At 41.5% G+C, this 26,330-nt stretch overlaps 1 protein-coding gene across 5 annotated transcripts; it reads right to left on the bottom strand.

Moving 5' to 3' along the window:
- Nucleotides 1-445: 445 nt before the first annotated feature.
- acbd4 (acyl-CoA binding domain containing 4) lies at nucleotides 446-25,854 on the bottom strand. 5 transcript variants are annotated; one of them, XM_034214875.1, is made up of 11 exons: nucleotides 25,645-25,854; nucleotides 25,349-25,441; nucleotides 24,389-24,503; nucleotides 23,555-23,687; nucleotides 22,237-22,321; nucleotides 21,758-21,878; nucleotides 4,606-4,718; nucleotides 4,279-4,483; nucleotides 3,551-3,777; nucleotides 2,019-2,078; nucleotides 446-1,429 (listed from the first exon to the last, which is right to left on the bottom strand). In XM_034214875.1, exons 3-11 carry the CDS (start codon nucleotides 24,477-24,479, stop codon nucleotides 1,301-1,303), a joined length of 1,164 nt encoding a protein of 387 aa, XP_034070766.1. In that variant the 5' UTR covers nucleotides 24,480-24,503; nucleotides 25,349-25,441; nucleotides 25,645-25,854; the 3' UTR covers nucleotides 446-1,300. The 5 variants fall into 5 exon arrangements, with proteins under 5 accessions (XP_034070766.1, XP_034070768.1, XP_034070765.1 ...); XM_034214877.1 differs by having other exon boundaries at nucleotides 23,567-23,687; nucleotides 25,645-25,853; XM_034214874.1 differs by lacking the exon at nucleotides 25,349-25,441.
- Nucleotides 25,855-26,330: the final 476 nt, after the last annotated feature.

The raw sequence follows: 26,330 nt of genomic DNA, 5'->3' as shown, positions 1-26,330 counted from the left end.
TGTTGTTGTTGTCGGTATGAGCTGTGAGGGGTTTCCGCGCGGTTTGGCTTTATGAAGCAGGCACGCAAACGGTTACGTCATGATGCAAACGATGACGCAATGAGGCAGCATCAGTTGGACTCTGGGCGGTCTGAAAAGAGCCGGAGCTAAACCGAAGAACCGGTTCTGAACCTGAAAAGCTCTAGCACGGAGCTTGAACTGGAGTTGCGTTGGTGTGAATGAGGTATGTAAGGAAGTGGCCGATTTTTTCCAGTTGTGTATTTTCAAATTCTAGCGCACTCGAGCTGGTTTATCCAAAATTACCCACCCAACCTTTAAATGAATAAAACGATAGAACCATGTTGGTTGTATCTACTCCATCTAACCAGCAGCTTACTGCCATTTCACTTTGTGATTAAATGTAAAATGTGTAATGACTCCTTAGATAATGACTCCACACAACATAACATTTTAATCAATATATATTTTAATGTCAACTCATGCATAAGTATTATACATTTTGACATGGACATTCATTACAGGGAGGTTTTAAAAACAGTTCTTCCATCATTTGGTGACAATGGTTTCAGCTACATTAGTCATTTCTGTGTTTTATCATTTCAGAGGTTACAAATTAATCTGATTATGTTAACAATGATGTTGGAATTACTGAATTAGATACACAATAAGTGTGGCGGCGATAAAACTTGTATTCTACATGGAATGAAGGTGCAGTAAGTACATGGGAGAGGAGAATGGAAGAGGATATTTCATTGTGAGACAAACAATCTGAGTGTCTGAAAGTCAGATCTGACAGAATAAATCAAAGTGCTCCCCACCAATCAGAGATATTGACGTGATGAATCCGGTGTGACTGCCTTTAAATGGAAGCAGTCGATCTACAGATGTCCTGATAATCATCAGATACTTTGGCTGTTTTTTTATATTCTGTTAATTCCTAAAAACATTGATCTAAGGTAGCAAAAGGTACATCATGTCTGACTAACTTTAATTTAACAAAATAAATCAAGTCTTTATTCTGTCTCATGATCAGTATCCTGTGTTTCCGCCCAACAACAGCCAGCTGATTCCTCCTGAATAATTTAAATAAAGATTTATGTGCTGCAGTGAGTGAGAGGACTTTGATCCTGAGGTGAACGACACAACAACGTTAATCTCTCTCCATCGGAGAGAGGCCACACCCTCCTGCCCCCCTCAGCGAGGGAGGGGCCTCCTCATGGATTCCATCTTGCTGTACAAAGGAAGCCTCCCCACTGATGGTAACTACAGGTGAGTGGTTCAGAGTGTTCTTCAGCATCCTTCATGAAGATATGCGGCCCCTCCTCTGGGCCCTCCTCAGCAGGTAGACCAGCCCCTTAGCCACGAAGGGCCACAGCAGGAAGAGGAGCACGGTCTGACCCGACACGTCAAACAGCCCCCACCGCTCCTCCTGGGGGGACAGTGGGTACCAAAGGGTATTAAACCTTATGTGTTCTGCTTTTTCTGCTTCTCTCTCTCCTGTAGTGTATTCTAGAGGTGTTGTGCAAGTCAATTTAGCAAGGCTAAAATCTCTGTGTTCCCAGTTCCTCTCCCACCCTAACCCTAAAAACAATAGTCTGAGGAAAAGGAGATTAGATTCATAAGCAAAACACCTCTGAACTCTGAGGTTCATTTATGAAAAAACAACAAATGTATTCTCTGAGACTTTGAAGTAATACGTTCACCTGAAATGTCTAAGAAACTGAAAATACTTGAGGTGCTCTTAAAGGAGTTGCATATATTTCTAAATAGATTCAGTGAAACTAATTGATGGTGTCTGTAGGCCGATGGAGCCACGCTGCCCCAAGTCTATATTGTTGATGGCACCTTAAGAAGAAGCTCTTGTCTTTCATTGTACTGACGATAAAGGCTTATTTTCTATTCTGTTATTAATTTGACAACTGTATTTTAAACTGTTTCGTAAAGGGGTATTGACAAAAATAAAATGGCATATACAGTATATAATTTATCTTGTTTTGAATATGCTGCTTCTCTCTTACCTGCCGTTTTGCAGCTGCGGCGGCACACTGTGCGCACGTTCTCCACTCTGACCCCTGAGCCTGCAACACAAACAGCCGTGAGCCTCAGAGAACACACTAACATTCATTCAAACACAACATTGGAAATAATCTGTGCTTGCATTTCTGCCAGAATTTCCAACCATGTCCTTCTCCAGAGGACAGCATGACCACGGGCAGAAGGACCTCCAGCTGCTCCAGTCTAAATACTGATATGAGATATTGTGCTAGGTTTATTATTAGTCAAAGCTTAACTTAGAAATCTATTTATCAGCTCAGATCAGCAAAGCTTTTAAAATTACAAGATGATCATTCTCCATTCGAAAACAAATCATTAATTCAGGGTTCCTACTAATAGGTATCATTATTTAGTTATTTCGTCATTCTTTTTAAGCGTTTATTGCAAAAATATGAGTGACTAATTATGCATTTTTGGTCATACCACTGTAGCAGGGTTTCCGCTAGGATTTTTTCTCGCCGGTCAAATGTCCGGACAGAATTTATTTTACCGGACAAATTTGAAAATTACCGGTCATATTTCAATAATAATAGTAAGAGTTGTGTAGCAGAGTTTCCGTTAGCAGGTAATTACCGGACTATGAGCAGATATGCTTCAGTTTAAAACTCAGTTAATGGGCTCATTTTTATATTGCTTCAGTCTATAATCGTAACAGATCGAAAAATTCAGATTCATTTTTCAATAAATGATTCCACAAACAACAAACAACATAATTATTACATTCAAACAAACTACTTGTAGTAGCCTAGATAACGTACATTATTCAAAAGTTTACATTAACTTTGAATAATAACACGGGAGAAACGGATCATCTCTTTTCCCCTCTCCCTCTCTCTCTCTCCTGACAGCCCGTCAGTTTCTCATGCAGCACGCTAAACAGAGGGCGGGGCTTCAGGTGATTATGCAGAGCTGCGTGTCTCGGTCTGACTCAGCAGCTGATCTGATCTCTCTCTCGCGTGTCCGGTTATACTTCACTCGCGTTTATGTCCATATCGATCAGATCCAGCTCTCCTGATCGTTCTTTATATAGAGCACCGATCAAACTATTAAGAGTGAATATCGGCCGATAATGACCGGTGGCCGATCTATCGGAGCCTCCCTAATTATTACCAGACATTTTGACCGGCAGGTTTTGAATTTACCGGTTTTTAATAAATTTTACCAGCTAAAAACCGGTAATTACCGGCTAACGGAAACCCTGCACTGTAGTAAACCAGACAGACAAGAGACAGAGAGCTTGGTGAAATTCTCTGAGCTCTGTGTGTCTCAGAGAATGATTTGGGTTATGAACCCAGACACAGAGCTGTGTGTTTCCCAGAGTATCTGGAACTTGCAACATGATCAAAGCAGCAGCGTGGTTATCTCTATAGGACCCCCGCCAGTTCACACAAATGATGGTGTGAACTGGCGGGGGTCAGACCTGCACAAGTAGCGCAGGGCAGAGATGGGCTCTGCACCATGACACCGTGCTCCTCACAGAGCGTGCTGATCTTACATGTGTGGCAGCGAGCCGCTCCACCGCCTCCAGCCGCTCCATCACGCTCCTCATGTCCTCCCTCAGCCGGCGCAGCGCCAGCACGATCTGCTGCTGCAGCTGGGCCTCGTGCAGCCTCTCCACCCCCCCCTCAGAGCCGTCCCCGCCGCCTCGGCTGGCGCCGCCGCGGCCGGCACCTCCTCCCCTCCCTTCCACCCCCCTCCTGGGACTGCCTTGGGGAACACCACCTACACAGCAGAACAGAATATATGAAGCTCATCCATCAGTAAAATAACTAAGGTGGGGGGGGGAGAAAAAGAAGTTTCTAGTGATGCAGAGATATTGACTACATTAAAAGACTTTAAATAATTACTTCAGAAATACTATTTTCACACTCATAATCAAAGACGATTCTCTGCTCTAACAACTTCCACAATTATCTGATATCCACGCCAGTGATAAGTCTAGTGCCTATTTGCTAGACATGCACAGTTACAACCATTTTATACAAACAGCTCAGAAAACATTAAGAGACGACCACTCCACATGTTTCTTAAATCTCAATCTACATGTATGGCAGCCATTCCATTCCAGTGTCTGTTGAATGCCAACACAGAGAAATGTAGCCAGTAGTTCATTGAGTAAAATGACACACCGGGGACACATATTCATGTATAAAAGACGTATAAGAGTGCATTTTGCATGATAGGTCCCCTTTAAATATGCTGTAAACCCTGTTGTTTGCTTACGTTCTCTCCAGTTGTGGTGTGGAGCTTCCCTTCCTGTGTCTCTGCTCCTCCGCTGGGGGCCCTTCCCGTCCTCCGCCCCCTCTCCACCCTGCCCCGCCCCCACCTGCCTCACCTCCAGACGGCCTTCCAGCTGAAGGCTCTGAACAGGACACGACTCAGAGGACACGTGGCCATTGGGAAAACCATTGGTCTTCACAACAGTCAACTGTAAACACAAAATGTGAAATATTGTATATGTTCTTATTTTTATATTTACAGATAGTGAAACTTTGAATCACTCTGCAACACTATGAGTTTGCTCTGTTCACTGCCTCAGCTGCTTCATACCTTGATGTTGCTGAGCTGCTCCACAGAGTCAACTGAGTCACAGAAGATCTCGCTCTCTGAGTCGCTGGTCAACACCACGCCCTCACACACCACGCCCTCACACACTCCAGAGTCTGCAGGAAAACATGGATTCAATGAGGAGAACACATCTGAAACAAGAGGGGCACGAGCAGCACAGTGATTAAAGGTGGATCAGTTACTCTTCTATATCTCCCTTCTCCACTGAGGCTTCTCATGTTTTACTGTAGCGGCATCGGCACAACGTCGGAGGCTGAACTGCAAATAATATATCAACGTGTCAACTATAATTTATTATTGAACATACTTGTGATTACAACCTGTTTTCTATCATTGTGGGAGCAACAAGTATCTCATTCAAAGCTTTTGGTGAATAAGGAATATGCCATAAGTATGCCTGATTAATGTTCTGCAAGGTGGAGTTTTATATAACATGTAATGCGTTCTTCCATTAAACACGCCATAAACAATTCATCTATTATTTATTTTGTTGGCTCTAAATCTTGTTATTGATTAGTCAGACTGGCTTTAGGGCTAGGCTAACGTTTTCCATGTAAGACAAGAGAAACCTCATAATATACAATCCTTTATCTACAGCAGTATGTCGCCAAACAATGTCAATGAAACTGCTCTGATTTACAGAGGCATCCTTATAGCCACGTTACTCTGGAGAAAAGTATAAGGGTGGAATAGCAACATGAGCACAGCTCCAACATAGTCCACCGCTGCTGTTGTTCTGAGAAATATTCACTCTGGAGTTGCAGCGATTGTCCGGTGCCTTGCCTATATATATATATATTAGGGCTGTCAAGTTAACGCGTTAACGGAAAAAAAAATTAACGTCACTAATTATTTTAACGCGATTAACGCATGTGTATTTTTGTTCCTCGGCCGCCCCGTAGTTTCAGAGCGCATCGAGTTTAACATACCATCTACAAGCTGATGCTGACAGCCCCGCTCCTGCTGCCCGCTTGAGGCAGACCACACTTCCACGCTCACCGGCAGGCACCGACTGGCTGTTGGGAGGACCGGGAGGGTGTGTGTATGTGTGGCCCGAGCGAGCGAGAGAGAGACCTTACGTGCATTGTTGTTGTTAGCATCTGGTGCTAGCTAGCTGCGCTAATGGATAGAAGGAGCTGTTTAAATGAAAACAGAGGAGCGACATTTCGCCACAACTGCGCCGAGCACTTTATGCAGGAAGCCAGACAGTGGGACATTGTACGAAAAGTCAGCACACTCAGCACGGATAGTGCGCAACATGATTGCAGCGTCCAGGCAACTCCCTGATGCAGAGCGTAGTGCACGCGCTGGGGTGTACGGTTTAACCATGTCCTGGATGTATGAAGGGCCAGATCCATTCGCAGCATGGTAAGCAAGTACCAGTGTCTTGAAGTGGATTCTAGCAGTTACCGGAAGCCAGTGAAGGGAGCGGAGGAGCGGAGTGGTGTGGGAACATTTAGGAAGGTTGAAGACCAGACGAGCCGCTGCATTCTGGGTGAGCTGCAGAGGTCGGATGGCACATGCAGGTAGACCAGCCAGGAGGGAGTTGCAGTAGTCTAGGCGTGAGATGACGAGAGCCAGGACCAGAACCTGCGTCGCTTTCTGGGTCAGCTGGGGACGTATCTTCCTGATGTTGTAAAGCCTGTATCTGCAGCAACGGGTTGTAGCAGCGATGTTCGCAGTGAAGGACAGGTTGTTATCTAGGGTCACACCCAGATTCCTTGCAGTCTGAGTCGGGGAAACAACTGAGGTGCCGATGTTGATTGTTAGGTCAAGAGTGGGACAATCTTTTCCCGGAAGGAAGAGCAGCTCAGTCTTGTCAAAGTTGAGCTTGAGGTGATGAGCAGACATCCACTGAGAGATGTCAGCTAGACAAGCAGAGATGCGTGCAACGACCTGGGTCTCTGAGCGGGGAAAGGACAGAATTAATTGGGTGTCGTCAGCGTAGCAGTGGTATGAAAAACCATGCGGGCTAACGACTGATCCGAGCGAGTTTGTGTACAGGGAGAAGAGGAGGGGACCAAGAACAGAGCCCTGAGGGACCCCTGTAGTTAATTGACAAGGGTCGGACTCAGACCCTCTCCAAGTCACCCTGTAGGTACGGTCTTTCAGGTATGAGGTGAGGAGGGAAAGTGCAGAGCCTGAAACTCCAAGTTTTTGGAGAGTGCGAAGGAGGATCTGATGATTCACCGTGTCGAATGCAGCAGACAGGTCCAACAGGATGATGATCACACACACACACACACACACACACACACACACACACACACACACACACACACACACACACACACACACACACACAATTTGTATTGTATTATTGTGTGAGAGAGGTTCCAGGTTGAATTGAGGCGAATATTTGTAATGTTCAGAGGTTGTTGTGTTTAATATTCATCAGAATATTTGTCATTGTTCAAATGATAATAAACATTAGCATAAAGCATATTTGTCCACTCATATGTTGATAAGAGTATTAAAAACTTTAAAAATATTCCTCTAAGGTACATTTAGAACAGATCAAAAATGTGCGATTAATTTGCGATTAACTATGGACAATCATGCGATTAATCGTGATTAAATATTAGCCCTAATATATATATACATATATACATATATATATATATATATACATATATATATACATATATACACACACATATATATATACACACATATATATACACACATATATATATACACACATATATACACACCAGGGTTTCCGCTAGGATTTTTTCTTGCCGGTCAAATGTCCGGGCAGAATTTATTTTACCGGACACATTTGAAAATTACCGGTCATATTTCAATAATAATAGTAAGAGTTGTGTAGCAGAGTTTCCGTTAGCAGGTAATTACCGGACTATGAGCAGATATGCTTCAGTTTAAAACTCAGTTCACGGGGCTCAATTTTATATTGCTTCAGTTTATAATCGTAACAGATCAAAAAATTCAGATTCATTTTTCAATAAATTATTCCACAAACAACAAACAACATAATTATTACATTCAAACAAACTACTTGTAGTAGATAACGTACATTATTCAAAAGTTTACATTAACTTTGAATAATAACACGGGAGAAACGGATCCTCTCTTTTCCCCTATCCCTCCCTCTCTCCTGACAGCCCGTCAGTTTCTCATGCAGCTCCTGCAGCTCGCTAAACAGAGGCGGGGCTTCAGGTGATTATGCAGAGCTGCGTGTCTCGGTCTGACTCAGCAGCTGATCTGATCCCTCTCGCGTGTCCGGTTATACTTCACTCGCGTTTATGTCCATATCGATCAGATCCAGCTCTCCTGATCGGGCTTTATAGAGAGCACCGATCAAACTATTAAGAGTGAATATCGGCCGATAATGACCGGCGGCCGATCTATCGGAGCCTTCCTAATTATTACCAGACATTTTGACCGGCAGGTTTTGAATTTACCGGTTTTTAATAAATTTTACCAGCTAAAAACCGGTAATTACCGGCTAACGGAAACCCTGATACACACATATATACACACACATATATATATACACACACATATATATATACACCTATATATATATATATACACACATATACACATATATATATATATACACACATATATACTGTATACACACATATATATATACACACATATATACATATATATATATATACACACATATATACACATATATATACATATATATACACACACATATATACATATATATATGTATATATACACATATACATATATATACACATATATATATACACATATATACATATACACACATATATATGTATATATACACATATACATATATATGTATATATACACATATACATATACACACATATATACATATACACATATATATATATATATATATATACACATATATACATATACACACATATATACATATACACATATATATATATATATATACACATATATACATATATATACACATATATATACACATATATATATATATATACACATATACATATATATACACATATATATACATATATATACACATACACATATATATATATACACATATATATATATGTATATATTATATACACATTAGGGGTGTAACGGTATCCGTATTCGTCCCGTACCGTCACGGTTCGGCACATGCAGTCACACGGCGAATACGCCTTTTTTTACGAGTGGGAAAAAAGTCTGTCACTCAGGGCAGTATTACACTATATATAATCCAGGGGGCGGTATTGTGCCTAAAAGCCAGCACATAACAAATGAAGAACAAGAACAAAAACAAAACGCAACAAATCGAACACAATACATGAAGAAGAACAGTTAGTAGCTACGGCGAGTTCACACAACACACAGGAGCTAGAAGACCCACCTGCTTCTTTTAAATCAGGTGTGTGGGAACATTTCGGGTTCCCTGTGGACTACAACAATGATGGGGTGCGAGTTGTGGATCGGACGAGGACGGTGTGTCGGCGTTGTTCGACAGCGGTGCGGTATGCTAGTGGTAACACGTCAAACATGCTCAATCACATCCGAGTCAGTCTCAGTCCCCAGCGAGAGGGTTTTCTCGACGGCAGGTGACATAGTTACCGCCAACAGATCTGCCCTCACTACTGACAACGTAGACAAACTCATCTTTTTGAAGAACAACTTGAAAATAGAGTAAAGCTTGAGTACCTTTATTTAGGTATAATGGCCTCACACACTCACAAGTTAATTACACATTGCTCCTAAAGGTACAGATTGTATTTTGTTTTATATTTATCATTGTATTTATTTTATATTTTGACATCAGGAGATGTTATACAGTTCTGTATTGCCTTGTATTGATTGTGATTGAAACACTTTCTTATTATTTATTTTAATATTTTCAAGACGTTATTTTTAGTTGTACAGCTTATTTAACCTTTTTGTTTGACATCAGCCATTATAAATAATATGGCCATCTGAGTGTGCGTGTTACTGTTTGTGGTTTGTTTTTAACTGTGTAATACAGTTAATGATTCCAAATGTTAGAGTTCCATATTTTCATACCAAAACTTACACTACTGTTAAAAATAAATAACAGCAAAAACAATTATGCATTTGGGACTTTTTTTTAACTTTTCCTTGTTGTACTGAAACTGTACCGAACCGTGACCCCCCCAAACCGAGGTACGAACCGAACCGTGACTTCTGTGAACCGTTACACCCCTAATACACATATATATTAGGGCTGTCAAACGATTACAAATTGTAATCAGAGTAATCACAGCTTAAAAATTAATTAATCATGATTAATCACCATTCGAACTATGTCCAAAATATGCCATTTCTTTATGTATATTGTTGTGGGAATGGAAAGATAAATGAAAGAAGGCGGATATATCCATTTAACATACGTTAAATATACGTATGTTTATTATAACATTTTTCTGTGTGTCAAAATGAAAGAGAGCACCTATCAATCATCAAACCGTGGGGTCTTAATTCATTACGTGTTGATTTCTATCAACGGGGGAGTACTTCAGGAAAGTCGACGGGGGGGGCTAGTGGAGTACTTCGTGACCACAGAGTGTGAACGTTGTGATCAGCTGTTTTAGCGCAGTTCTCCAGTGAAGGGGGGGAGTCTCCCTCCGCAGCCGGTTGGCGTAGTTTTGGCACAATTCCGTTGTACAGACCGACGTTAACAGCAGCCCTGTCTGTGCACACGGAGACCGACTCTGTCGTCCGGTGATCTAACCGCCTTCTGGAAAAGCTTCACAAGTACGTCGGTACGCAAATGCGCTTTGTGACACAAGTGACGGTACGCATTTCAGATTACGCACATAACCTGCGTACCAGTTATGTGCACCCCTGTACTACAGCAAAAGTATTCTCCGTCGGGACTTCCTGCAACAACACCACGCCGTTATCTTGATTCTGATTGGCTAGAAGACATTATCAAATATGTTCTATTGAGAAGATGATCACTACGTGACAAAAGTTTTCAAAAACCGTTTCTGGTCTTCGGTATTTCCAGACAAGTGGCTACTGAAATCAATCGTACTAACTGCTGTCTGGGCAATTTACTCCGTGCGAGTTGGCAGACTTTATTTTGCTTACTTTAACATCATTTTTCAAGGTGGGGCTAAGCCATTTCTTAGTATGGCTGTAGTCTACCCCAGCCATACCCTGGCGCTGCCACTGGTGGGATGTATGGGGCGGGCCATTCTGCACATGCGTTAAATGCGTTAAATATTTTAACGCAATTAATTTAAAAAATAAATTACCGCCGTTAACACGATAATTTTGACAGCATTAATATATATACATAACAACATATAAATATTAGGGCTGTCAAACGATTAAAATGTTTTAATCATATTAATCACAGTTTAAAAATTAATTAATCATGATTAATCACCATTCGAACTATGTCCAAAATATGCCATTTCTTTATGTATATTGTTGTGGGAATGGAAAGATAAATGAAAGAAGGCGGATATATCCATTTAAAATACAACTATGTTTATTATAACATTTTTCTGCGTGTCAAAATGAAAGACAGCCCATACACCTATCAATCATCAAACCGTGGGGTCTTAATTCATTACGTGTTGATTTCTATCAACGGGGGAGTACTTCGGGAAAGTCGACAGGGAGGGCTAGTGGAATACTTCGTGACCACAGAGTGTGAACGTTGTGATGTGATCAGCTGTTTTAGCGCAGTTCTCCAGTGAAGGGGTGGAGTCTCCCTCCGCAGCCGGTTGGCGTAGTTTTGGCACAATTCCGTTGTACAAACCGACGTTAACAGTAGCCCTGTCTGTGCACTCGGAGACCGACTCTGTCGTCCGGTGATCTAACCGTGTTCTGGAAAAGCTTCACAAGTACATCGGTACGCAAATGCGCTTTGTGACACAAGTGACGGTACGCATTTCAGATTACGCACATAACCTGCGTACCAGTTATGTGCACCCCTGTACTACAGCAAAAGTATTCTCCGTCGGGACTTCCTGCAACAACACCACGCCGTTATCTTCATTCTGATTGGCCAGAAGACATTATCAAAGATGTTCTATTGAGAAGATGATCACTACGTGACACAAGTTTACAAAACCGTTTCTAGTCTTCGGTATTTCCAGACAAGTGGCTACTGAAATCAATCTTACTAACTACTGTCTGTGCAATTTACTCCGCGCAAGTTGGCAGACTTTATTTTGCTTACTTTAACCTCATTTTCATGGTGGGGCTAAGCCATTTCTTGGTATGGGTGTAGCCTACCCCAGCCATACACTGGCGCTAGGGCTGTAGCAATACACTTATCTCACGATACGATACGATACACGTTATTCAGCTCACAATACGATATATATCACGATATTCAGCCAACGATACGATTCGATACGATTCGATATAATTCGATACACTTATATCATTTTCTGAAAGATTTTAAAGGGACAGTGTGATTTTGGTGACATCTTGTGAGTGTTCCATTGACTTGGATTGAATTAATTCAACTGAAAACTGAAAGCATCAATTATACAATATATGGCTCTGACAGAGTGTCTACAGCTTGCAAATGCTGGACAAAATGAATCAAAAGATGTGGTGAGAAAATTTGTTTCATTTATTGAAACAGTGCAAACTGTAGTCTACAAGCCTTTGAAACGTAAGTACATAAAGTGCAGTATCACAATGGACAATGGAGAATTAAAAGGTGCAGCAGGTGGCGGAACACGGGGGATTTGAATGGGACTTCAAAATCAATGTTTTGATGGCATAAAGTACCTTAAACATACCGTCAGTTTAAATGCTGTTTTATACTGAAAAACTAGAAGTTCTTGTGCACAACCAGTTGTTAAGCTTTTATTCTGAAAATCCTTCATCTCCGGTTAGCATTTAGCATGTGGCTAATATACCATTTACTATAGAGGTGAATTTAGTAGCGATATGACACGAGTGTTGCACACCGAAACCTACTGATTTCAACACTACAACTATAGACGTCGAGATATTATTATTGTTGAATGAAGGTACAGTTTATTTGAATACGTTTGTTTACAGACGTGGGTAGCATGAGACAACATCCGGAACTACCGGAAATGATACCAGCCGTGAGGTATTTTTGGAGTATTGATTACAGCGTTTAAAATGTATTAAATGAAAAGTCATGAAAGAGATAAGGAGGAGAAAAGGCGTGTTTAGTTATATATTTAATGTACAATGTCTGAATCCTCTGTAATGCGCAACAACAAACATTGGAGACGTGGAGGGCCGGCCCCCAGCAGCGCCAACCGGCCCACAGGGATGAGCCAGCAGAGGATATTTAACAGCTGGAAAGGTGGAGCTCGCTCTCTTCCCTTTGCTCAAGAGCCAGAACACAGCTGTTTTTCTGACTGAACCATCTTCTGCTTGTAACATTACCATGCTTTTTATTAATTAAAGTATACATTTTAACCTTCTCAGAGACTCAATTAGTCTCCTTTTTAAAGCTTCTCTCCTGGACGCGAGAATAACGAACACAGTTATCAGACTTAATGTATCGATACCCGCTGCTGAAATATCGATACTTTCTCGGAAAACTAAATATCGATATATATCGCAGGATCGATTAAATTGCACAGCCCTACCTGGCGCTGCCACTGGTGGGATGTATGGGGCGGGCCATTCTGCACATGCGTTAAATGCGTTAAATATTTTAACGCAATTAATTAAAAAAATTAATTACCGCTGTTAACGTGATAATTTTGACAGCGTTAATAAATATTTTTTTCTTGTTCTTTATATATTACCAAGTGGTTTCATGTACAACCCAAAAGTTGGGCCATTTTATCTTCATGCGCCAATGAGCAGCTCTCATAGGAATGAATGAGGCCCCGCCTCCCACGCTGTATCCAGTTCTTATTATACATCCATGGTCGAGCCCTGCAGCGCCAATTCAGCTGCACAAACTGTTTGAGAAACACAATCTGAAAACGACATTTTACTGTAGTACTGTCATAGCTGTATGCACGTAACTACAACTGAAGTATTATCACTGTATAAATGTGTTCCCCCCCCCCTGATGAAGGGAGATCCAATATCCACCCTGTTAAGCTCTGTTTTGTCTTCAACTCAAAATATGAGGATTTTCAAAATAAACATTGACATGTTAGGTGTTTAAGAGCAAATCATTGTGTATAATCAAGACAAGCCGTTAACAGTTTGGCAATAAAAATGTCCTGGTTAGAGTCATTCAAAAAACCTTTAAATGTGATGTCCCACTAATTCTATAAATTAAAAGGTCCCATGTCATGGCCATTTCTACTGAACATAATTCCATTGTTGAGGTATACTAAAATAGATTTATATTGTGCAATTTTCCAAACTCTCATTGGTTTCTCATACAGCATCTCTGTAAAGTATGTGTATTCACCGGCATTCACTCTCTGTCCTAAACGGCTTGTTGGAGCTCCTGCCCCCGCCTCCCTGTGAGCTCCGATTGGTCAGCTCGGCCACTCTGTTCTGATTAGTCAACCACCAGAGAGGCTCCACCCATGTCTAACATAGTGCTTTTTTCGGCTCTGAGCGGAACATCAGTTTTACAATGGCGTCGGTATAGCCGTATATGTTTGAACCGGAGTCCGATCCTGAAAATGAGACAGACCAAGGTGATAGACCTGATCCACCGTCCCAAACTAGACTAGAGCAGACGGTTTCACAGTGGACATTTTTTATTTAGTATCGCTCTTACATTTCAGATGTAAGTTACAACATTATGTAGCCAGCTAGCTGAAAACACCAACAGTAGCACACAACATTATATGCCAAGATATACACCAGGGGTAGGCAAGTAAGTTTGGCCATGGGCCAATTTTTTTGCTGAGCCACAAGATGGCGGGCGAGAACATAATCAAAGCCTAATTCAAGGAATTGATTTTGGTAAGAGGGCGCAGCGCCCCTGTTCCCCTGTTCAGAAAAAACTATCGCTGATAACCCTCCCCATCAACACTCTGATGCGCAGTCAGATCCGCTGATTGGTTCACTGATGATATAGGCGCCCAATCCAGAGCCTCTGGCTCAGAGGTGTGGACTCGAGTCACATGACTTGGACTCGAGTCAGACTCGAGTGACCAATTTGATGACTTGAGACTCGACTTGACAAAATCACAAAACACTTGCGACTCGACTTGGACACCAATGACTCGGGACTTAACTTGGACTTGAGCCTTCTGACTTGAGGTGACTTGATAATTTAATTCAGAGGTCTCCAACACGCCGATCGCGAGATGCCGCTAGAAGAGCAGACTCACGTCGGGGAGAGCAGAATCTTCAGCCGCTCCTACTCTTGCTGAGAATCCTTGCAGGCAGGGGCGGGACTTTATTTAGCTGGGCCACCATGCGGCCAATCATATGCGAGGACACACTAGGATCATACCATTATGTGAAAGAAGGGTGGGGGGCACAGCAGGTGTAGTGGTATAGGCCAGCTACACAGAGCGACGGGGAGACGGATTTAAATGCAAGCACGTCGGAAAAAGTCAGGAAATGAGCGAAAACCGAAAAAAGAAGCAGCATCCGGCTGCTTTTCAATGATATTGGAGAAAGCAAAGCTGAGTGCAGGATTTGTAAAATGAAAATAACCTTTTTTGGTTACCTTTTTTTTGGTAACCACTCAGGATTTATTGTCAGGTGGGAGAAGTTCAGATCTTGTACTTGAGTAAAAGTACCAGAGTGTAGGAATACTCGGTTACAATAAAAAGTCCTGCATTCAAAATGTTACAAGTATTAAGTAAGTAACAAAAGTATTAGCATCAAAATATACTTAAAGTACCACCTGCAGAGGGATGTAGATTCAGGTGTTCTCTTCCCCATAGAGACGCCTCGCTGCACATTATCCCTTGCATTAAGATGGATTGTGGGTCCCTTATAACATGTTGTACACAGTGGAAATAAACATTCTGGTTACCTCAACATCAGGGATCTTATACATTAAACTCCTTCTGAATCAAACCGTTACGGTAGCCTTACCTTACTGATCCCTCTTAAATTAGAAAAAAACACGTTACTTTACCAGCAGAGAGAAAATGGATTATTAAATTGACTAATAAAGAGCGGTTTGATTATTAAGTATTATTCTGTTGATCGATGTCATTACATTTGGTGAAAAGCACATAATGACTTGTTTAAGACTCGTTTTGTCAAAGTTTAGGACTTGGACTTGACTTGCCCATCCTGACTTGAGACTTGACTTGGACTTGAGAGCAAAGACTTGAGACTTGACTTGGACACAAAGACTTGAGACTTGACTCGGACTTGCAAAACAATGACTTGGTCCCACCTCTGCTCTGGCTAGACCCGCCCAAAGAGAGGCTCGTCCTCTCTAGCCCCATTTCAGTCCCAAAGCCAGGGCTATTATCTGTATTTTAACAGACTTATCTTTTAAATTGAGGTGTATTTATTGTTCTCTTCAAAGTTAATTTTTCTCTGAAATGTTAGGGAGGATGGTCCTCCCTTTCCTCAATGGACGAGCCTCCACTGAGTAAAGTAGAGTTATTAACATTAACAGTGTTATTTAACATACTTTTATTCTGATAAGTATTGTCAAGTTCTCTGGGTTTTTGGCATTTATTTGAGTGTTTGCCCACATTTGAGAGGCTTGAGGGGCAACAGAGGACGCATGGACAACTGGAATCCTTTTTCCTTTTCTTTATTTCAACTTTTCAAGGACACATTAGGATGCTTTCAGGTTGAAAACCTTTAAAAAATATCAAAGGACAAAATAAATAAATTACAGCATGTTTTGCTTTGCAATTTAATATATTATAACCTAAATTAATCAGTAACCAAGTATTTTACTCAAACTCAATGTATTTAATAGTTAAATAAGTACTTTAATTGACCTGGTTCCCCACAACCACACATTTGCCATATGTGACCCGCTCTATCGAAATCAATCGGAAGTCGCAACGGCTCATTTCAAAATAAACGTGGATTTGCGTCAAAATTGTTTTTCGGGGTTCGGGTGTTTTGTTTGATTTTAAATAAACAAAGTCTTGGCTTTCAGAATATGAAACTTTTATTTCCAAAATCACCCGATAAATACATGTTTGAAGCTTGTAAAGGGAAGATGACAGCTCTCCCTCCACTCTGCTCTTCCACAGCGCCGCTTCCCCTCCCTCCGCTGACATTATGAATGTAAGCGGATATGTCGGGACAGAATTTATTTTACCGGACAAATTTGAAATTTACCGGTCATGTTTCAATAATAATAATAAGAATGGTGTAGCAAAGTTTCCGTTAGCAGGTAATCACGGACTATGACAGGATATGCTGATGTTTAAAACTTAGTTGGAAGTAATTTTTATATCGCTTCAGTTTATAATCGTTACAGATCGAAAAGTTCAGATTCATTTTTCAATAAATTATTCCACAAACAACAAACAACATAATTATTACATTCAAACAAACTACTTATAGTAGATGAAGTACATTAAACAAAAGTTTACATTAACTTTGGGTAATAACACGGGAGAAACGGATCCTCTCTTTTCCCCTCTCCCTCCCTCTCTCCTGACAGCCCGTCAGTTTCTCATGCAGCGCGCTAAACAGTGGGCGGGGCTTCAGGTGATTATGCAGCAGCTGATCTGATCTCTCTCTCAGGTCCGGTTATACTTCACTCGCGTTTATGACCATATCGATCAGATCCAGCTCTCCTGATCGGCCTTTATAGAGAGCACCGATCAAACTATTAAGAGTGAATATCAGCCGATAATGACCGGCGGCCGATCGATCGGAGCATCCCTAATTATTACCAGACATTTTGACCAGCAGGTTTTGAATTTACCGGTTTTTAATGAATTTTACCAGATGAAAACCGGTAATTACCGGCTAACGGAAACCCTGATGTGCGACTGTCGGTCCTATGTTGTAAAAAATAAAATAAAAATAATATTTTATTTTTGATTCTCAAAATTACGGGCCAATTAGTATTGCTGGCGGGCCAACAATGGCCTGCGGGCCGCCTGTTGCCGACCCATGATATACACCAGGCATCCTCAAAGTCCGGACTCCGGTCCGGATCCGGACCGAACCACAACTGTCTCTGGACTCTGAGCAAATTATACTTTTCATATGTATTATCTGTATTATCTGTGTTATCTGCGAGACATCGCCACAACGCAACGAGTCAAAATGATCCACATAGACTGCAAACAGCGCTCTGCATGTCCTGTACCACTGTCTGTGTGTGTTTGTCAACGCATTGGTCCAATCACATTCAGCATCCCGTCAGCGTTTTTTCCCCCCAAACAATCTGCGAATCAGAGGCACAGTAGGGCGGGTCTTCGCGGAATGCGGGTGGGAAAAATGTGTGTGTCTCTTTCAACCTGTCTGAGTCAGAGCGAGAGTTTAAAAAAAAAAAATTCAGAGCGAGAGTTAACAGCTCATCTAGTTCCATCTGTACTGTAGCTAGTAGCCTAGTTTCACCTACTGGGGTGGCAACTGACACCCTAAAAATAGGCCTTGCCACCCCAGCTGCCACCCCAGTTGGCAGCTTTGTTTTGAAAGAAAGGTTGTGGCTCATCGGACATTTATGAGAGAAAGTGTCTAATGTCCGAGTGCAAGTGAATGCAGCACAAGATGCACGTCATGTAACCCCTCCCCCGGTTCTGGCACGAGCGTGGACATGATTGGCGGCGATTTCATTTGAACAGGACGGCGCAAAACGAGAAGCATTCGGACCCAAGCACTGAAGGAATGAGGTACGGTCTACAGTGACAGAGAAGAGACTGTCAGTTTGGCTGTACTCAGCATTGAATCAAAACGCACTAAAGCTGTTGATCTTAATACGTTTGTGAGGCGTTTAGCTGAACAAAATGGTAATCGCCGCATTCAGCTGTAATAGACATGTCAACTTGATGCTCTGCTCACGGATGAGCATACACAACTATTAAGATGAAGACCTTACGTGTGTAAATATATTGTTTTCTTTGAGGGGGTCTGCCCCCAAAAAACTGTTTTAAGTCCTGAGAAAGTCAAATAAGACGGTGTGTAAAACTACACTGCCCAGCCAAACAAAAGTAACCACTTTGATTGAACTAGGCCAGTAGGTAAGGACTTTCCACTGGATAATAACTGAAGTATAAAAGAATGCATGACTGAAGTGATGGAGACCATGTTGAAGGCAAACAAAAAGAGGAAATAACAGGTCAAATCAAGCAAATCCCCCTCTCAGATTCCACAGCAACCAGAAGAACATAAATACTGGCTGGTGATTTGATTCATCAGCTTTGTGATGGAATAAAAAATGCACAGTGCATTTCCTTAGCTGTGGGTGAGTCCACTGACACCACTGACAATGCTCAGTTGCTGGTGTTTGTGAGTTGTTATGATGAGGCAAAGGGGGAGTTTGTTGAAGATGTGTTGGGCCTGACGAACCTCAGTGGACACACAAGGGGGCAAGACATTTATAAAGCAATAATGGGAATGCTGAATGAAAGAGGGTGCAGAGGCCTTTATTCATAACTGTGCAGCTCTGACACTGCAACTCTGAGGGGTCAAGCACAGACACAATAACAATGAAAACTGCTGCATACAGAGACTTTTTGTTTTTGCAACCTCGTGTTAAGAATCTTGTTGCAATTATTTAAAAGTTTGAATGACCGTAATAAACGGACCTTTGTCTTATTGAAACATTTATTTTGGACCTTTAAGATTTGTATTTGAGTACCCCTGATATACACCATACATATTTGTCAAGTCAATAGACTATTATATGCCCTTTTATTTCTTCCTTAGTAATTGAATGTTTATTTTTTTAAACCTCGCCATAGTTAGTTTGATTGCTAAACGTGTTATGTTACAAATATCTTACCTTCCTATAGGTTGTAACACGAATTAACCAAGTCCCAGCACCTATTATGTGCATGGTACACCACCAAGGACTAGAGCCAAACTGTCTCAACCCATACACCCTGCAGAACCTCCATAACATTTACAGATTTGATTATGGACCTTTGAGGCGTAGAACGGAAGAAAAACCAGAAGTTCTCGCACAATCAACATGCCAAGCTTTTATTCTGAAAATCCTTCATCTCCGGTTAGCATTTAGCATGTGGCTAATATTCCTTTTCTTACGGCCCGTACACACAGCAGCTTTTGGCGATTTGTCCACCGCTTCCAGCGCGTCTCCGCCCATTGAATTTGAATGGGGATGACGTCACTTTCCCTCGCTTGTCGCCGAACTGCATTGTGGGGGGGCGAGGCGAAGATTTCCAGGATTTCCAGGATGTTCAGGATTCCAAAGTTGAACAATGTTCAACTTTTGAGGCTGAGCTGGAAGCGACAGCCAATCAGATCCGTTTATGCAAATCTGACAGTTCAAGCGCTAGCCAATCAAACCGCGTGCAAGCTGGGAGAGCCAGACCGCAGTTCATTCTATATTCCACAAAAATGGAGGAGAAATTAGTTATTGCGGTAGCAAATCACCCGGTTCTTTATGACCAGTCCCTATTTACTTACCGGGATACAAACCGGAGGAACCAGGCATGGAGGGAGGTGGCAGAGACGGTGGGTGAAACTGGTAGGTTTTCGCTTGTTTGGGGATTTTATATCCAGTTTACTTCGTTGCTAGTTTACTTCGTTGCTAGCAAGCATAGACAGTATCATTAGCCAGCATGGAATGTAGCATAAAATAGCACCATAAACATTAATCTCATAAATGTTCAAAATGTTAAAAGAAATAGTGGAGAAGAACCGGGGTTTTTTGCTTTGTATGTCGGGGGCGGGAGATTCATGTGATTGGTTGTTGGTCGCGAAATCCCCAAGCTTTCAGACACGCCCAGCTCCAAGATTTTCAAGATTTTTGAAAAGCTGCTGTGTGGACGTACCGTTAGAGTTGTGAATGCAAAGTTAAAATGTACACGGAGTGTTGCACATCAAAGCCTACTGACTTTAACACTAAAGTCAGTAGGCTTTGAAAAGTATTTCCAGTATTATAGACATCGAGATATTATTATTGCTGAACGTGAGTTGGTATGACAACATCCGGAACTACCGTAAATGATAACTGCCGTAAAGTATTTCCAGTGTTATTAAAGTAACGAATTACAGCCGTTAAAATGCAATAAATGAACAACAGCCAATCTTATACGGGTAGTCTGCTATGTTCGGTCATTCATTGTAGCTGGCATAAAAACAATGTTTTCCCTAGCAAACTCATGTCTAGCTCTTGGTAGCCTTCTTTTTAGCTCGGTAGCATACACGCTAGGAACGCCAACTATAATGTAATTAAGTTTCGCGACTGACCGTATGGTAAATCACCCGGAGTATACTGCCTATGAGTATTTCGTGTGTGAATGCAGACATTCTCCTGCTATGAGATACATGTAAGGCCATCTGCTGACATTGGAGTTGATATATGGAAACGCTAGCAACTTAGTTAGCCCAGTTAGCACTGTGTCAATGGCTTAGCAGCCCGAAAAACGTTTACCCATTTAAACAGTCGTGGTAGATACCTTGTTTGTTTTAAACATCATAAATACACAAACAACAATGAATACTTATAGGTTATGTACCCGAATCTCCCGCTGGTCCAAACAAAGTAGGAACAGCATCGTTATTCAGTGCCCTACGCTGTGCATATCCGGCCTGAATCGCTGAAAGGTTTGTGAAGCTTTGGTCCGTGAAATGCTGCGCACACAGTAAATTACCAGCTCGAACATCTGAAGGAACAGTGTTAAAAATAAATTTCAACCAATGACTTTGTCGTGGTTCTGCCCTCGGTAAGGCATGCATTGAAGATTTCCCCTCACAATACAGGAAATAGACCCTCGTTGGCGTGACTGGATACAGTTTTGAACTGAACCTGAGCTTCCAACAGTATATATGTTCTGCTGGCAGAGGGTGTGGCCTCTGGGTATTGACACGTCAGAGAACCCAGGAAGAAAACAATGGAAAATGAGAAATCTCCAACGAGGCGTTTTGGAGCAGCATAGACAGGTCTTTTCTGTGTTAGAGTTTTACTTGCTACAGGGTGTACTTTGTGGGTTTTTGACTCTGCAGACTGCAGACATGCATAAAAACCTTCATAACACAACTTATTAGAATCAGTTCACCATAAATATTATTGGTCAACTTATCAGATGAGGAGTGCACAGATGTTATTTCAATCAAATATTCTGATGATAACATGACAGCAGATATGCCCGACCTTCTCTGAGAGTGAGCAGCTCCTCTGGGGGCCGTGGCATGTCGTCCATCACCAGGTAGAGCGGCTCGAAGTGGTGGAAGAGCGAGGCCGTCTTCTCGTTCATGGAAACGCTGTCGATGACCTGAAGAGCCAGAGGACACTTTTAATCATCTCTGAACTGATAATTCCAGCTTTTATTTGTATTTTATTATGATGTCTCACTTCATATTCACAAGTTTATTGTGAATTGATTCAAGTCAAGAGTTAAAAAACTATTTATCACCAGACCTAAATAAAAATAAATATTATTAGCAGCTAGTTAGCTGAGTTAACTGAGTCAGTTGACTCAGTCAACATGCAACTGGGATTTCAGCTGTTACTCTTCAATTAAAAAATATGTATATATTTAATGGGGATATCCTTTTCTTAATCTGCAAATGCTATCACGCCAGAAATGTTCAGTTAAAATATGTGAATGAAATGTTTGTTATAAAAGGTACCTCCTGTGCTACTTTCTTCATCTCGTCCACGTATGCAGCCATGGCGCTCTCAGTGTTCATCCCCCCCAGCCGGCACCACACATCCCTACACACACACACACACACACAGTGGAATCATCAACTGACGTTACACACACACACACTTTGATCTAACGAGACAGTATGTAGCATGCAACACTCAACATTAAGTATTGCATTAATCCAGCTTCAGGGACAAGTGCACTGGGGCTGAGAGAGAACACACACACGCACACAAAACCTTTACATCACATCTGATAAAACAAACCCTTTGACACGAAGCTTAATGTTGACCGTCATTTGAATGTTGGACAATCTTACTTCAAAAATCGTATTTATATGCAAACATATGGAAAACATTGAAACTGTGTCATCTATGCTTTTATGACATCAAAGGTTAGATTGCTACTGTGAAGCTTCTCCTGGACCAGAGTGCTGCAGTAAGACACAATAACCAACACAAACATGTAAATACCGGCAATCATAGCGTTCCTATACCTCACGTTTCAGATAATAATCATTACTTTAGGGACGTAGGTTGTGGTGGAGAGACACCTACATATTTTGGGATGGTACTCATTTGAAAATGGTGTTTAGGGTAGAATATCTTCATTAAAAGAAAAACCAAACATATTCTTTCCAAACAAAAGGGTGCAATTAAAGAGTATTTCCTTGTTAAGTTGGTCTGTTGCTAATATAGTGTAAGTAAGAGAAAAATCTATCTATTTGAAGAGCTGGTCCAGATAGTTGATGACATTTCTTCTTGTCCAATGTTATTATATGTTATATATGAATTGATTCAAAGAAGAAGCACTATTATCATACTGCAGGTTTAATCATATTTGCTATATATACTCTCTTGTTCAGTGAGAATTGTTGGGCATTATTACACAGGAATAAAACGTATACAGTAAATATGTGGATCAGAATAAAACATTGCACCTTTAAGCAGGACCCTGATCTCTCTCATCAGTAACCAGGCAACAGAGCCCTTGCTGACTTCAGCGTACCTACGTCTTGCTGCTGCTCTTTAGAAAGAGCTAGGCTAAAAGGTCTTTGGATGCAACATACATGGTTAACTGAATTACACTGATCACAACAAACTCCATGAAGAGACACTTATTAAATGTGTGTTTTAGTGTTTACTGGAAACCTTTCTAATGGAAATCTGAAGTAGAGTATAAACAGCTAGCCGTTATTTTGCTAGAGGAAATACAAGCACTTGTAAAAGCTGCTGAGTAGCTCCTGTATGTGGTACTGAAACTGACCTGATTCATCACAATGATATTCAAGCACTCACACACATACACACCATTTGTAGCGACCAACTGGGTCCCAGAAGCCGGGCCGGGGGACAGTACAGGGTCCACACACTGCCTGCTTGTACAGACTGTAGAAACGCAGCATCACCTCATAGGACGGCTGGTAGGAGCCTGCAGAAAACAAAGACCCTTATCAGGAATGTTCAACTGTCTGCTGACTTCTACCTCGACTACAGGGAACCCACATAGGGACTATTAGGATCATAGGAAGCTCATTTTCAATTTACTTTCAGGTCAAAGAGCTTTAAGCTGTGTTCAGAAATCTAAGAGTTCATGTTTTAAGTAACATTAAAGCGATTTAACTGGCCATATGAATCAATTCAGTTAATATGACTTTGTCACCAGTGGAGTTTGGAGAGGATGTATGGCAGACATGTCACGAGTTAATGTATCAATCAAATGTGCTGATCACTCTTCTTTGTAAAAACAGCATTAACCCAAACTCTATTAAAAATGTTGGGTCAATGTTTAACAAAGAGTTACACTGGAATTCCACTTGATGTTTTCAATTATGAGATTGAATGATGCTGATGATACTACTTTTCATTCAAAGATCTGCTTGATAAAACTCAAAATATCCAGAAAACCATACATAGTTATTAAGGTCTTACTACATGCTGGCTGCTACACTTGGCTTCTCTAGACCAACAGTTTCTGAGTGATGTTCTGTTGGACACTGACTGTGTGCAGCACAGCAGGAACCACAGCTGCACTAACAGGTCAAGCGGCCTGAGGATTCTGCAATAATAAATCAACTGTGTGCTCAGCAGCAAACCTTCTGACACACATGAGATAATGGGATGGCTGTGTACCATTCTTGGGGAGGTTATGGATGACATCCACAGCAGCCTGAAAGCGCTTCTGGTGATCAACCACAGGCTGTGCCATAGCCAGGACTGGCATGGCACTGGGACTTGTTTAATCCAGCTTCAGGGACAAGTGCACTGGGGCTGAGAGAGAACACACACACACACACACACACACACACACACACACACACACACACACACACACACACACACACACACACACACACACACACACACACACACACACACACACACACACACACACACACACACACACACACACACACACAAATGCATAAACGTTAAGTTAGAAATGAAAACATGTTAACAAATGTGTGAAAAAGTATGAATATATGTGTTTCTAGTTCTCAACGTAGCCTATGTGTGAGTACCCTCGTCATTGGGTGTCGCTGTATCGAAATGTAACCAAGTAAACAGTCACATCTTATCTGGATAAGTGCGGCAAAGTGCAGAATACCGTTTTGATAAGGGAACAATGTGTGTAGTCTTTAATATTAAACATGATCGCTGGTTGATAGCCACAGAAGTCGTGTCACAGTTTAATCTGAGCGGATCAGTTTACCACAGCTCTCCACGCTGCGTGTAAACAACTCAGACAGACTGTATGTTTCACTAACAGATGGTATGAAAGTATAAACGGGTCTCAAATCAACTCGACATCATATTAATAACGATACAAATATAAGACTGACAACAAGAACAAGCCACAGAAGTCGTATCACAGTTTATCCTGGGCGGAGCTCTCCACAGCTACTTCTCCACGCTGCTTTCAAACTGTGAGTAAACAACGTGTGCTTCACTTGGCTGTCTGAAGGTATACACAGCTAGGTCTCAGATGGACTTGGTATCACATTAAGAATGATATTCAGTAATAAGTCTGGCAAAAATAAATGGTTAAATTATGTATTCAAGCTTGCAATGTTTTGAACACACATCCGTCACCTCGTGTGTCTTTTTGTAGTCCTGTACGCGTCCCCATATCGGCATCGCAACCACAACCTCACACACTGGTACTGAAAGTGCATCAAAGTGTTCCTATGGAGCCAAATATACCAACAGATTTATGTAAACGACAGAAGAAGCGATCGAAATGTGTATTTCCTGGTTATTCGACAGGGCACGCCCCTGATACATCTGCCTATACCGTTATAGAATATCACCAGTTGTTCGGCCCACATCTTATTCGGTAACAAGTCAACGTTAGGTTAGTTAGCAGTTAGCTCTTTAACTTGTCTTACCTCACTTGCCGCCACTTTCCATGACCAGACAGTGTTATCCAGCGGCTCAGCCTGTATCAGAAGTACACGAGGATGTGTGTCTCTGTTATGTATGGGGTTATTTTCTTTTGGCGGAACAGTGTTGTTGTTACCTGACCGGGCTGGGCTATCAGGCAAACTCTACGCAAATCATGTCCGGACACTTCTTCTTCTTCTGCTGCTGTTTATTCGGAGGTAGCTGTTGGCAACTACCGAGTGGGTGCATTAGCTCCCCCTCCTGGACTGGACTGCACACAGTAGATTGGCAGGAAAACAAACCTATGGAAGCAAACAAGAGACAGAAGTATTTGAATTTTATTAGACACCGAATGTATAGCCTTGAAAATAATTACTTTGAAAATCATGCATGTATTTACCTATGTGAAATAAAAATGTAAAAATTAAACTTTCGAATGTTCAAATTCAGATCCCAAAAATTCAAGTGAAACAAATGTGACGTCAAAAAATTCGGTGTATAAAATTCGATGTTCAAAATTGCGATGCAGCATCATCCGGGCTACTCAGACAGGATAAGCAATCGAGCCCTAATGCAATCAAACCGACTTCTGGCCTATCAGAGCACGGCTTTGTCAGTCATGTGATCACAACAACCCGGGAGAAAAATGACGGAGAACTCCGCTCGGGTAAGTAGTCAGTTTGTGCTCTTT

This window comes from Gymnodraco acuticeps, unplaced genomic scaffold (genome assembly GCF_902827175.1).
Source record: "Gymnodraco acuticeps unplaced genomic scaffold, fGymAcu1.1, whole genome shotgun sequence".
Lineage (NCBI taxonomy): Eukaryota > Metazoa > Chordata > Actinopteri > Perciformes > Bathydraconidae > Gymnodraco > Gymnodraco acuticeps.
This window is presented reverse-complemented; position numbering and strand designations above follow the sequence as displayed.